We start from the raw sequence: 13131 nt of genomic DNA, 5'->3' as shown, positions 1-13131 counted from the left end.
TTTCATTTGTAACGTTTCTGACTGCAGTTAGCTTTTTATCGCTCTGAATGCGGTTAATGGTGACGTCATATCTGCTTTGATATATCGTTGTATATCAATGTAACATTGAGTTGCTAAGAATTACAGAATACTACGGAAACTAGGATGAAAATCTATAATATGGGAAATAATAGAAATTCTTTTTAGATACGGCTTATATTACAAAATTTATTCTTATTCAAAGAATAAATAAGATTTAATAAATTAGTTTTTCTTTTTTATACCTATCGATGGATGTGAGAATAAGATCAACTATTGAAACATCCTTACCCATTACATGATAATGCGATTTTTTACAAATCGTCTGCAACCCGTCAATATCCATGTCATATAAAGCAAGTTGAAGTTTGTCCAAATAAGAATCTATCTTACTTGCATAAAGTGGACCATTTCCTTCATACTTCAGTATATTTATACCAATCTGTTCGATCAAACGATTTAAATACCGTGCTATATTTATTACTCCCAGAATTCTATGCATTCCAGGTAGCACCATAATAGGATCAACTCCAACAGGTTTCCAAATTAAAATTAAAGACATATCTGAATCCACGTTAGAATTACATGATCCAAAGTCAGCAAGCTCATTAGGGAAGTTTGTCACCATAGAGTGAATATGCGTTGACATAGAAATATGAAGATATGGCTTTAAGAATTGCAAAAAAAGCTCGATGAAATAAATTGGATGCTTTGGATCACAAAAAATAACAAGTGACTGTTTTAAAAATTTTTCTCTCAGCTTGATTTTTACTTCTCGAGATGATTGTATTTTAATCTTCTCTTGCTCTGATACTTTCCATGATAATCGATTTGCTCGATTAGTTCTGAAACAGAAATAATAAAAATAATCGGGAATACAAATTTATAGCTTTAATTATATATCATCATTTAATTAATATTATTCAGAATCATTTAAATTTTATATTTTTTTAAGTTGTACTTTATACATGTAGTTTATAGTTGTACTTTATACATGTCTTACCTAGTTTTAGTTTTAAAAAACAATATGCTCTAACATAAATACCTTAGAATAATGCTTAGAATGATATTTACTTCTCTAATCGACATATGGGATTGTTATGAACCATTGCCATGTCCACTTTTGGCCCAACAAGATCGCGTATATTGTTTAAACCATACATAATCATTGTCGGCCTAAAATAAAATATGTTATATTTGTATATCAAATTACATCATGCGTCATATTTATTTTTCATACCTTTCTAATGATAAGCCCCATGCAATGACATTTACTTCGGGAGGTATATTCATTGGCAATAACATTTCGGGTCTAAACATACCACTATTACCGATTTCTATCCATTTCCCTAAGCCATTATGGAAACAGAATATTTCCATACTCGGTTCAGTATATGGATTATATGCAGGCTTGAACTGAAGCTGAGTGATACCGAGTTTACTGAAGAATTCATATAAAGTGCCGATAAGATTACCCAATGTAAGACCATAATCGGCAATAACGCCCTCAATCTGATGAAATTCAGCGAGATGCGTTGCATCTAAAGTTTCATTACGAAATACTTTATCAATACTGAAGTACTTAACTGGCTTAAACTCTTCCTACAAAACATTTGTCTTTGATTCATTGTTCTTAAAAAAAAAAAATAATAATTTGTGTATTTCAGCTTTGATTATATACCTTCTGCATGAGTTGATATAACATTCGCGCGCTATTTGATGTTGTGTGAGTGCGTAGCAAATTTTTTTGCGCTTCTTCTAACTTCCAATCATATCTATAACCTTGAGATCCATATGCTCCTTTACTATGAACAGTCTTCACTCTTTCAAGATATTCCATAGGAAATTGTGTACTAACACGAGGTTCTAGAAGTCAAAATTAATTTTCTAATGTCTGTACTGTTTTGAATATTATATTGTATATCAATCTTTAATAAAATACCAGAGATAAAAAAGGTATCATGTGCATCACGAGCAGGATGTTGTTGCGGTTGGAAGAGAGCATCGAAATTCCAGAAAGAACTTTCTACATAATTATTTGTTGGCATTTCTGTAAATCTGAAATAGAATAAATTTCATAATATAAGACAAGAAAATAAAATTGAAGTATAAGAAACTTAGATTCTTAAAGCATAAATTTTGATGAAAATTTAATGTTGTTTACCCCATTTCCAGGAAGATCTTCCTAAATTCATGACGAACTTTCATCAGAGGATGCAAGTGTCCAACTTGAAGTGTTGTACCAAAAGCATCAAAGTTGTATGGCTTGAATTTCTTATCCTTCCAGGCGCCATTTATCAATAGATCTGATGTCAAGTCTGCTTCTAATTTTTCTAATTTGGTAGAAAAATTTGGTCCTTTTTCAAGATGCATAATCTTAATTATTCTGTCATTACAGGAAAAAGAGTTAAAAATGAGATGAAAAAGAACACATAATACTTTATGTCATTTTGGAATTTGTTTTTACTTACACCTCTTGCAAAAGCTTTCTTTTCTTGTATTCCATTTTAACATTGTCAGGGATATTTTCTATATTTTTCAAATGCGTCTGAATGGTATCTACAATGGATGATACTTTCTTCCGTACGATAGGAGTATCTTTGCTTTTATCAAGCTCAATCCATCCAGCATTCATCGCCTTAGAAAAACCCACTTTCGCATAAGGACCAGACTTCATAAGCTCTGTCGCCGATATCCCCTTGTCAGGAACAGCATTATAAACAACTGCTTCATGGCTACCATGCTTTATTATATGTTCTCCCTCGTCGGTCGTCTCCCATCTTTTTTTGGAGATCGGTTTCACCGTGATCAACTGTAAATAGGTTAAGATTGAATGCTAGATTAAAGTGATTGAAGCAATGGTTTCAGTGTGAGAACGGTTTCACAAGTAAAAAAATATGGATACACACTAATTAGCGCATCATTAATTTAATCGCATATGCAAAAACAATCGCCACGATTCTACAGATGATTTGTAGTGACACTGTTATTAAAATAAAACTTACGTTGTCGACTGTCTCGAGGCTCTTGATTGCGCCCACGATTTTCTGATGATCCTCCTGAAATTTGTCCGCCAATTCCAACGAATTCGTTTCATCGTGCGTATTTAAATATTCCAAAATTTGATCTGCCAGATGCTTTGCCATCGTGCCTGATCGTGCCACCATAGCGTGTCACTCATCCAAGAACGCTGATTTATCACAACCGGCATAAAACCACGTGGTGCGAAATTAGGCTGTCGTCAATCATGATGACATATCTATGTGTATGACGTAACAATCGTCAGGATGCAGCGGAAAGGTGAAGGAATAATTAAGGAAAATGTCTATTTCACGCGACAGAGATATTTGTGAACGGAAAAATCGAGGAAGACGAGGATCCTGATTGGCTACGTCACGCTATACCGACTAACGGGAGCATTTTTAGAGCTTCTTCAGCAAATTTATTAATATTGCTATTTTTTAATATTGTTATGTTAACAGAATCGATAAAGACCTCTCCTTGAAAAAAAAATCTTGAATACACCCATGAACATAATACTTTATAACCTATTTAGGACAAATTCACATAAATGCATAAACACAGAAAAATTGATCAACCACATATCTAATGTAAAGAATATTATGTTTTTTAAACGCATTTTAAAAGATTTTTTATGCATTGCAAATGAAGTACTCACTTTTCCGTTTATACAGCAAGCATAAGAAAAAAAGAGATCTGATTCGATTTGGCTGGAAATCTCGAAAATCGAATATATTATTAAATAATTCGAAAAAATATAATACCGCTCATAATTTCGTGTCTCATGATTATCTGCAAGAAACAATTTATTGCCGAGGGCCCTCTTGCAGAGGGCGCATTGAGTCTTGAAAGTTGGGACTTGTCAAGACTTGTATTTTACTTGTTGTAAAGCGGTTTAGAGTAACATAATCGAGTTTGAACACGCTTACTTGCTTTATTTCTCATTGTTTTTTTTTCTGTAAGGGATATGTTAAAAATCGAATTGAGTGAATTGCAAAAAACACACTTATAATTCTTTATTTTCAACAAAAATTTCCATATGTTAAACATCTTTCCATCGGAATATTTACTATAAAAATGTCTATATAATTCACGAATTTTCGAAGCGTTTATATAATAATGTAATACTGCGTTTTCTCTTGAAAAAACATTTATTTCTCGAAATTAATATCGATTATGTTGAAAAGTGATCGCTGTCAATTTATCGGATTTATCCCTGGAGTGCATAGATCGAAGAAAATCCTGCAGAAATGGAATTGCAAAACCTGGAAACTTCAACCCATCCAGAGACGATGGGATTTGATTTGTCAACTGGAAACACCTGGATATATCCAGAAAATTATCCGATCCGCCAGTACCAATATAATATAGTTAAATCTGCATTATTTCATAACACCTTGGTCTGTTTACCTACTGGTAAGAAAAGAGAAATATTTTTTTTTAGCAACAAGTCAATTTGATATAAAAGTATCTTTAATTTCATGTTATAGGTTTGGGAAAGACTTTCATTGCTGCTGTTGTGATGTATAATTTCTGGAGATGGTATCCATTTGGGAAGATTATATTCCTAGCACCAACCAAGCCTCTGGTTGCCCAGCAAATCAATGCATGCTACGAAGTAATGGGAATTCAAAACATTGACATGATCGAACTCACAGGTCTTAATATCTATTTAACAGTGAATAAGCTCATATACTTTGGAATTTGTATGTCTCTTGTATAATAATAAATTTATTATTTAATGTACAGGTGCTGTTAATCAAAAGAATCGTAAGATAGCTTGGATTAAGAAAAGAATAATATTTGCCACTCCGCAGGTATTTCATAATGATCTTGAGAAGTTGATTGTACCTAGTCATTTAATCAAATGTGTTGTCATAGATGAAGCTCATAAGGCTTTGGGCAAACATTCATATTCCGAGGTAAAAAGATATAAGAAATGTAGAATTATTCATTGTTATTACTAGATATTAATAACATTTATGACTTTCAGTGTATCAAAATACTATCCACACAGAATCAATATTTTAGAATATTGGCGCTTTCTGCTACGCCTGGAAATAAAATAGATAATGTTCATGAAGTAAATAACTCAATATTATATAAAATATTAAATATTTAATTTTACTGGAAGTTAAAAGAAAGGATTTTGATATTCTAATGGACATTTTGTTGCTTGTAGGTAATACAGAATTTACATATCTCCCATTTGGAGCTGAGAGAGGAGAATTCAATTGATATAATGCCATATATTAATAAAAGAAAAGTAGATATTATTTTGGTACCCCTTAGTGATGAATTAGCTGCATTCAAAAAAAGATACATTATTATCATGGATCGCCACGTTAGATTTCTTATGCAATATAATGTATTGCGAGGTCATACTGCAAACATATCTAAAGGAAGGGTAATTAAATTCTTCTATATATAGGCTTAGAGCTTGTTCTCCTTCTCATATGCCTGTGATGTACACACGGCAAACTTTTGAAGAGGTTCCGTGGGCAAGAATACCAGACCGTCGAAAGAAGAGATGAACGTATAAAAAGATTTTGATTCTACTGAGAATCAAACACAGGATCTCTAGCATAGCACATCAATGCGCTATCCATTATGCCACACTCGCTCTAATTACATTCATCATTTACATTCATATATTTCTCTAAATCTATGATTTATTGATGTATATAGTTTAAGCATTTAATGTGCTTATTAGATATTCCACTTGATGAGAGAATTCAAAACGAAAACGGATAAGTCTGGTAATTATGGACAAATTATGAAGACATTGACTATATTGTTTACTATGTATCACGCCTACGAACTCATGATTAGACATGGATTGCGTGCCTTCTGTAAATTTTACGCAAGTACGTTGTATGTAATCTCTAAATTATTACAATTAATTTTATAAATAATACTGCGACTTGTTAAGATAATTATCAATCTATGCGATTTTTTAAAGAAAATTTTATTCTTAGCGCACTCTGATAAATTTTGGATGAATAGCGAAGATCAATTACAAAATTTACTTCATGATATAGAAATTTATCTCGGACCATTCCCAGAAGTGTATCCCAATGGAGATGTATCTGAGGTTTACAAAATTATTTTTATAATAAACTAGAAATATATATATATATATATATATCACAATTTATATAAAATTAACTATTTCAGATATCGACGGACATAATATTTGGACATAATAAGTTTCATAAATTAAAAGAATTACTTGAACATCATTTTAATAGCAGCAATGATGATCGAAAGGATACAAGAGCTATAGTTTTTGTCGAAGTTTGTATAGTAGCCTCTTAAATTCTTATTTATATGTATATGTATTGTTTGTTGGAAAAAATATATAAAAGCGATTAACTAATATTTAAAAAGTTTAATATGTTATAAATTTTCAGTACAGAGACATAGTCAATGAGGTGTATATTTTGCTTATGCAATCAAAACCTATAATTAGGCCACAAATGTTTGTTGGCCAAGCTGGTCAAAAACAGAAGCAACAAATAAAAGCATTAGAAGATTTTCGAAACAATCGTGTGAATGTATTGATTTCAACAAGTATAGGTGAGTAAAAAACTGCAACAATAAAAAATGTTAATTATTTTACATTATATTTTAATCTTTATAATTCTTAATTTTTTTAAATTAAGAATTATAAAGATTAAATAAAGATTATAATTCTTAATTTTTTAAAATTAAGAATTAAATTACATTAATTCTTTGATAATGTATAATATAGGTGAAGAAGGATTGGACGTAGGGGAAGTAGATCTAATAATATGCTTTGATGTATCGCAGCATTCCCCAATAAGACTTGTTCAAAGAATGGGCAGAACAGGACGCAAACGAGACGGTCATATAATCGTTCTCGTTACGGACGGAAAAGAACATGAGGTAACTAAAGATTCTATTTTCATTTTTTATACATGTACTTTAATTACTTAAAATACTTTGCAGAATTTGAAATCTACGCTTTCGAGAAGAGACTCATTGAACAACAAAATATTAAATACAAGCAATATATTTTCTTCCTTGTATGAGAATGATCCTCGAATGATACCAAATCAATTTACCCCAGAGTGTCATAAGATACATATTATAGTATCACCAAAAACACCAAATGTAAAGAACAAGAAGAAGAAAGATATTAATAAAAAGAAACAAACATCTAGAATGAAACAAAAAGAAAGTAAGCCTTATAAGTAAATTTAAATCTTTCGATTTTTCTTTTTTATTAATTCCTTAATTTATTAATTATATTTATTAAAATAAATTTATTTAATGTTTCTTAATATATATATTTTTATCACAGATTTATCTAAAAAAGAAAATACTGGTCAATCGTCGATGATGAAGTTTCTTACGGATAACAAATATAATGAACAAAACCAGACTAATGCATACAATATTTTTACTCAATTAACAACGCAAAATAGTAACAAATATAATACAATAAATCCTAATAATGTCAAATTATTAACTGATGATAACATGGGGATCGAGTTTCTGACATTATGTGCAATGAAGAAATCGGAAGCAGAAATATATTCTGAAGCTGTGCCAAAAGTGGATACAACTTATATTCCTGCATCAAAATCGATTAAAGATTTATTTAATTTTGTAGTACCTGATATAGAAATTCTTAACGATTTATCTTTCTTGACGGAAAACAATGAAGATAATTTATCAACACATTGTAAAAGCAATGAAGATGAGAATATTATTGATAGTAATGATTATCTTAATATTGAAAATTTTGATGATAATTTCTGGTGCTCTATTCGAAATGAGGAGAATATTGATAACAAAGAAGTAAGATTCGAAGATATACTTGATGAGAGTTCTGATTCAAATGATACAGCAATTTTAGATTTAAATCAACGAATTGAAAATATAGAGATAGATTTAATTAATACAAATAGATCTCCTGTAGTTGTTGATATGAAAGAGGATGATAAAATTATAACAGATACAAGAACAGAATTATCAACTAATGTGTTAGAAGATTTGGAACCTAGCATATTCGAAAACATATTGAATGAATCATTTAGTTCAGTTGAAGATGATTCAGAAAATAAGGCTGATATAGAACAGCAAAAGATATCTCTAAATTCTTTGAATGCTTCCGCTAATGATACAAGAGAAATCAATGAAAAACGTAAAACTGACATTAATATTTTTCATGATGAAAGTAATATTGCCAAAAATAATCAAAATCTATCAGCCTTTATGAAATTTGATAAACCTCATCAAAAAGGTCAACTTGCAAGTTTTTTAGACGAAATACAAGATCTTGATTTTAATAGCGACGATAATATAAATGAATTTATTAAGTGTGATATTAATAATACTGAGAAGAATAAGTCATTATGCAATTCTAAAACAGAAGAGAGTTTGTTATCTATAACTCAAGCTATCAGTGAAATAGCACAAACGAAAAAAAATGTGGGAATATCAAGGAGACTTTCTGTAAATAAAAAGAAATCGACTGACGAAGAAAGCTGTGGTTGGATTTCAGTCAATATTAAAAATGATATTAAAGCTAAGAAAAATGATACGGATTCGAGGACAAATAATATGTTATCAAATATTCATTGTAATTCTATTGCTAAATCACATACTAATAACCAAGATTTTGATTTTTTAGATGATTCGAACAAAGACTTTATGATTATAAAGGATAATACTAAACGAAATAGCGACATGAATTCGAGGGCAAATAGTATCGCACTAGCAAATACTCGCAATTCTATTATCAAATCACGTACGGATAAACAAGACATCGAATTCCTAGATGATTTTGACAAAGATGTCATGATTTTAGAAGATAATGCTAAAAGAAAAAGCGATACGAGTTCGAAGACAAATAAACTTACACTTGACAAAGAGTTCATGATTATGAAGGATAACATTAAAGGAGAAAGCGATACGAATTCGAAGAATAATAATATATTATCAAATATTCATCACAATTTTACTGCGAAATCGTGTGTAGATAAACAAAATTTTGGTTTTCTAGATGATTCTGACAAAGACTTTATGATTTTAGAAGATAATGCTAAAAGAAAAAGTGACACAAATTCGAAGACAAATAAATTTACATTATCAAATATTCATCGCAATTCTATTGCTAAATCATGTGCGGATAAAGAAGATCTCGATTTCCTAAATGATTCCGATGAAGATTTCGTAATTACAGAGGATAACATTAAAAAATTTAACGAGCTTGAAAGCAGTTATTTTTGCAACTCACCGAAAAAATCGGAATATGATAATTGCATGCCTAGTACGTCGAAAAAATCAGAAATTGTAGATAGCTATTTTGATAATACATCGAAAAATTTGAAAATTAAGGACACCTATTTCGACAATTCGTTGAAAGATATGAAACCGTGTGGTGTGTCTACGCCGAAACACAGACGTTTAAAATTATCTTTAAAACGAGATAAAATCCAGCATTCAGATACGATAGATTTAAGTGTTTTTGCAGCGCCTAGTAGATATATGAATAATACGGTAAATAAAAGTACTTTAAAACCTAGCTCCGGTGCGCCGAAACAAATCTTTCATTCGAATGAAAAGGTCGCACAGAAAACCAAGTATAGGCTCAATTGTAAAAATGAGTTTATAGATGACGAAGTGGAAGTAGATTCCGATGCCAGTTCGGATGAGATTATTACGGATGATGAAGATCTTGGAGATTTTGTGAGCTATACACAAAATCCGCAAGAACAAGTTGACATGCACGCGCATTATTTGCAAACTATTAAAAGCCCGATGAAGAGACCAGGTGCCTTTCATTTCAGAGATCCGCGACCTAAGTCAAATATAGATATCTACTCGCAGTTTTCGCCAAGTGAGCAAGACTCGTATCTTTGTGTATGTACTATAAATTATGTTTATCTCGCATTGGATGACGAGTAATTAAGTTGATTTTTATATGGATATATATATATATATATATATATGGATATATAATTATAGGTTAAATATTTAATTCTGATTTTTAGGATTCATTTTGCGTTACGGAAGATGCTGAGCCAAGCATGCTCGTCCGTAATGATTCGTTATTAGATGAGATTGAAAGGAAATTGGAGCGAAACAGACGAAAACGTCTTTGTTCCGACAAGAACACGAAACATATAAAAAAAAAGAAGACAATCTTAAATCACTCCATGAGTAGCGAGGATGAAATCGAGAAACTGCGTGTGCAAGTACAGGAAGATTAATTATGAGCGTACAAAAATTAAACTATACTGTGATGTGATGATATGAATATGTTATGGAACGCAATGAGAAATTGTTATTATATGTACAGAATGTGAATATTTGTTAAAGAAATTCATATGTATTTGTACAGGGATATTTTTGCAATAAAATCATGTAAAGATTTTTCTTTAATCAGATAACAATGATTTATGAACGATAGCACATCTTGATATCTTTCTCTCTCGGAAACGCGTAATTTCCCGCCTAAAATACATTTTTCCTTGTCATCTATTGAACAATTTTATAATGGTACTTTTACGATCGTCATATACGTTTTCTGATAAGATCTTCTGATAAAATTGCTTACATCTGTTTAAGCTTTTACTACGTAATGATTCACGATAAAATTACAGATCTGCCAATATTAACACTTGTTTTAAATTTGCTGCAATTGTAATAAAAATGTATTATTTTTAACGGTGTAAATGTATTTCGACGATTGTAAATGAAATAATTGCGTAATATTACAATTTTACAAAAATTACAAAAATTATTGTTGAAATGTTTATTTGCTATTGTAATTATAATTATATAATCATTTTCGATAGAGAAATGCGTCTGACGCAAAGGTCATGTTTATCTAAAACAAAATCTCTGTCTGAAAAGGTTGACAACGGTCAGACAAGATACTATCACTCAAGTCACTGTAGAAATGGGTTGTCATTGAATAATATCTTTCCCAAAGTTTTCTTTCAGGTATAAAGATTAGTCATAGTCAAAAAAATTTAGATGTGTAGGTATTTAAGAACAGGTATGAATGTAAGTAACAGAGTATAAAAGGGCTAACGTAAGGGCTTTCGGGTTTTAGTTCCAAATTCTTCAACCGAACAAAATTGTTTCATCTTGAAACGACATCTGTCAAGTGCAAAATTCGTGAGTTAACAATTAAATATATAAAAAGTAGTGTTGTGTTGTAATTAATTACGATTTAGATATAAAACAATAACTGATTAGCAATTGGACTTTATATATTTATTTGTTTCTTCTTTTCAAATAGATTGAAGCGCATTTGAAATTCTTAATCCAAATCGACAAAATAGAAGATGTATCGTGCAGTGATCGTTTGTTTGATTGGTCTTGCGTATACAACAAGCGTCTCTTCAGTCCAGATTAAAGATGCACATCAAGAATTAACTGTTCCGGCTTATTTATTAGAGAGGAATGGTCAATTTAGGAATATTCCTAATTATCCGACTTATCCGGAGTATTCAAGCGCCAAATATGGAGAGCAATCCGAAAAGAGAAAATTATCCGACGCGAAAATGGCATTATCACAGAAAACGCCAGTTTCGAAATCGTTGTTCCTCATTTCCAACTTAATGCCTTTCATTGACAATTTGATCTTCTACGGTATACATACTGGCAATTATCTACTGCGATATCTGGTAGCCATCCTTCTTAGTACAACTTTTATTGGTCTGATCTGTACGCAAACATCGATCTGCAACTTTCTGGGATTTGATGTAAGACAATTTTTTTATTTTTTTTTTCAAACATCTCGTTTTTGCATTTTCAAAATCTAAGTAATTGCCACCAATCTTTATTGATGACTTTTTATATAAATTTAAGTTGTACTTAAAAATACAATAATATTACTGAGAAGTGTGCTTTTGATTTTTTAAAAAATAATATCAATATTTATTTGAGATGTGTGATTTATTGAAAAAATTAATGCAAAAATATATTTTTTTAATTAAAACTCTTTGAAGCAAGCCTTTTTTTTATGTATACATTCAATGTCGAAAATAAAAATATAAATTAATATACATGATAATAAGATGATCACAAGATGACATTAAAATAATATCATTTTGACGTCGTTTGTTCTTTAGATTTTTTTATTCTACTTAAGGTTTATATAATAATATTAATATAAATAATATAAAAATATAATTGTAGTCAATCGATACGCTTTATCGTCGCATTTATATTCTCGCGAATCTTCAATTTAGTTAATCGATTTGTTTTCATATTTTATGCTGTTACTTACATTTCACCAATTATACTGGAATAATTTTTAACTTTAATGCCCAAATAATTGGACAAATAATGGCAATTACTTGTATGAATGTATGTATATGTGAGTTTATAATTACTTATAGCTTTTGACTTGGCGTTTTGCTTGTTTGCACAGGCAAGAAATATTGCCAGTACATTTATCACCCCGGAACATTTGAATTTTCTCACTGCGATAGTCAACAATGCCACAGACAAATATTCTGCTCTGCAACATTCTGAGAACCTCAAGGAAAATGCAGCTACGCGAATTCAGTGACACAGTTTCAGTTTATATTTTTTATCAAATTTTTGTAAGACTATCTCACAAAAAGTGAGACTGTCTCACACATATGTCTCATCACATTTTACATCTAATTTCATTGTCAGTTTGCTTAATACTTTTAGCGTTATTTTCATATTTTTATATTTAGCTTTTCCTAAGTATTCTAGCTTTGTATTAAACAATCTCTGTACATAAAACGTTTTAATATAAATAATGGAGAGGACTTCTTGTCGATTTATACATTTTTCTTTAACAATGTCATCACGAAATATTTTTGCATCCTCATTATTCCCACATCCTGCACCCGCTAATGTTTACAAAGTGATATCACTTAACTATCGGGAATTTTCGTTTACTTTAAAAAATGTCGGATGTTCCCAGTGAACATTTACTTGGATGCTTCGTCACGCCTGATTATGCTATCAGGCAATCTTGTCAGGTGATGTAAAATTCTAGGTACTTCAAAGTCGGTGAACAAAAGAAATATGAGTGTCTCATGTAAATCAACGTTTCGCGTTTTTTTTTGT

General features: G+C 30.5%; 3 protein-coding genes across 9 annotated transcripts; 2 read left to right on the top strand and 1 right to left on the bottom strand.

Moving 5' to 3' along the window:
* Positions 1 to 187: 187 nt before the first annotated feature.
* On the bottom strand, positions 188 to 3185 carry alpha-PheRS (phenylalanine--tRNA ligase alpha subunit). 3 transcript variants are annotated; one of them, XM_089080443.1, is made up of 8 exons: positions 3024 to 3185; positions 2490 to 2830; positions 2183 to 2404; positions 1961 to 2076; positions 1700 to 1884; positions 1259 to 1620; positions 1093 to 1194; positions 188 to 863 (listed from the first exon to the last, which is right to left on the bottom strand). In XM_089080443.1, exons 1-8 carry the CDS (start codon positions 3183 to 3185, stop codon positions 236 to 238), a joined length of 2118 nt encoding a protein of 705 aa, XP_088936569.1. In that variant the 3' UTR covers positions 188 to 235. The 3 variants fall into 3 exon arrangements, 2 of the variants coding, with proteins under 2 accessions (XP_088936569.1, XP_011638357.2); XM_011640055.3 differs by having other exon boundaries at positions 784 to 863; positions 1064 to 1194; XR_016139993.1 differs by lacking the exon at positions 188 to 863 and having other exon boundaries at positions 1259 to 1559.
* A 2-nt stretch (positions 3186 to 3187) lies between these two features.
* On the top strand, positions 3188 to 10455 carry Fancm (FA complementation group M). 4 transcript variants are annotated; one of them, XM_089080437.1, is made up of 14 exons: positions 3188 to 3318; positions 4262 to 4455; positions 4530 to 4697; positions 4789 to 4961; positions 5033 to 5122; positions 5222 to 5446; positions 5753 to 5906; positions 6018 to 6133; positions 6217 to 6336; positions 6453 to 6618; positions 6794 to 6948; positions 7012 to 7243; positions 7367 to 9933; positions 10065 to 10455. In XM_089080437.1, exons 2-14 carry the CDS (start codon positions 4290 to 4292, stop codon positions 10281 to 10283), a joined length of 4551 nt encoding a protein of 1516 aa, XP_088936563.1. In that variant the 5' UTR covers positions 3188 to 3318; positions 4262 to 4289; the 3' UTR covers positions 10284 to 10455. The 4 variants fall into 4 exon arrangements, with proteins under 4 accessions (XP_088936563.1, XP_088936564.1, XP_088936562.1 ...); XM_089080438.1 differs by having other exon boundaries at positions 3190 to 3318; positions 4269 to 4455; XM_089080436.1 differs by lacking the exon at positions 3188 to 3318 and adding an exon at positions 3494 to 3629.
* A 141-nt stretch (positions 10456 to 10596) lies between these two features.
* Positions 10597 to 12898, top strand: LOC105428008 (uncharacterized). Of its 2 annotated transcripts, XM_011640045.2 has the most exons (3): positions 10597 to 11196; positions 11321 to 11786; positions 12458 to 12898. In XM_011640045.2, the coding sequence occupies exons 2-3, from the start codon at positions 11367 to 11369 to the stop codon at positions 12596 to 12598; spliced, it is 561 nt and encodes a 186-aa protein (XP_011638347.2). In that variant the 5' UTR covers positions 10597 to 11196; positions 11321 to 11366; the 3' UTR covers positions 12599 to 12898. The 2 variants fall into 2 exon arrangements, with proteins under 2 accessions (XP_011638347.2, XP_025074255.2); XM_025218470.2 differs by having other exon boundaries at positions 10597 to 11786.
* The last annotated feature ends 233 nt before the right edge of the window (positions 12899 to 13131 follow it).

Source organism: Pogonomyrmex barbatus, unplaced genomic scaffold (genome assembly GCF_055798465.1).
Source record: "Pogonomyrmex barbatus isolate J1 unplaced genomic scaffold, ASM5579846v1 scaffold3, whole genome shotgun sequence".
NCBI lineage: Eukaryota > Metazoa > Arthropoda > Insecta > Hymenoptera > Formicidae > Pogonomyrmex > Pogonomyrmex barbatus.
Note: the sequence above shows the minus strand (reverse complement) of the source record. Positions and strands in the feature narration are given on the sequence as shown.

What these genes read in the sequence shown, in the direction of transcription:
- Fancm (XM_089080437.1), top strand. Translation starts at nt 4,290, where the DNA reads ATGGAATTGCAAAACCTGGAAACTTCAACCCATCCAGAGACGATGGGA. An exon ending in CTTGGTCTGTTTACCTACTG is followed by an intron (nt 4,456 to 4,529) that starts GTAAGAAAAGAG and finishes TTCATGTTATAG; the next exon opens with GTTTGGGAAAGACTTTCATT. An exon ending in TGACATGATCGAACTCACAG is followed by an intron (nt 4,698 to 4,788) that starts GTCTTAATATCT and finishes TTTAATGTACAG; the next exon opens with GTGCTGTTAATCAAAAGAAT.
- LOC105428008 (XM_011640045.2), top strand. Translation starts at nt 11,367, where the DNA reads ATGTATCGTGCAGTGATCGTTTGTTTGATTGGTCTTGCGTATACAACA. An exon ending in GCAACTTTCTGGGATTTGAT is followed by an intron (nt 11,787 to 12,457) that starts GTAAGACAATTT and finishes TTGTTTGCACAG; the next exon opens with GCAAGAAATATTGCCAGTAC.
- alpha-PheRS (XM_089080443.1), bottom strand. Translation starts at nt 3,185, where the DNA reads ATGGTGGCACGATCAGGCACGATGGCAAAGCATCTGGCAGATCAAATT. An exon ending in GCCTCGAGACAGTCGACAAC is followed by an intron (nt 2,831 to 3,023) that starts GTAAGTTTTATT and finishes ACCTATTTACAG; the next exon opens with TTGATCACGGTGAAACCGAT. An exon ending in CCCATATGTCGATTAGAGAA is followed by an intron (nt 864 to 1,092) that starts GTAAATATCATT and finishes TTTCTGTTTCAG; the next exon opens with AACTAATCGAGCAAATCGAT.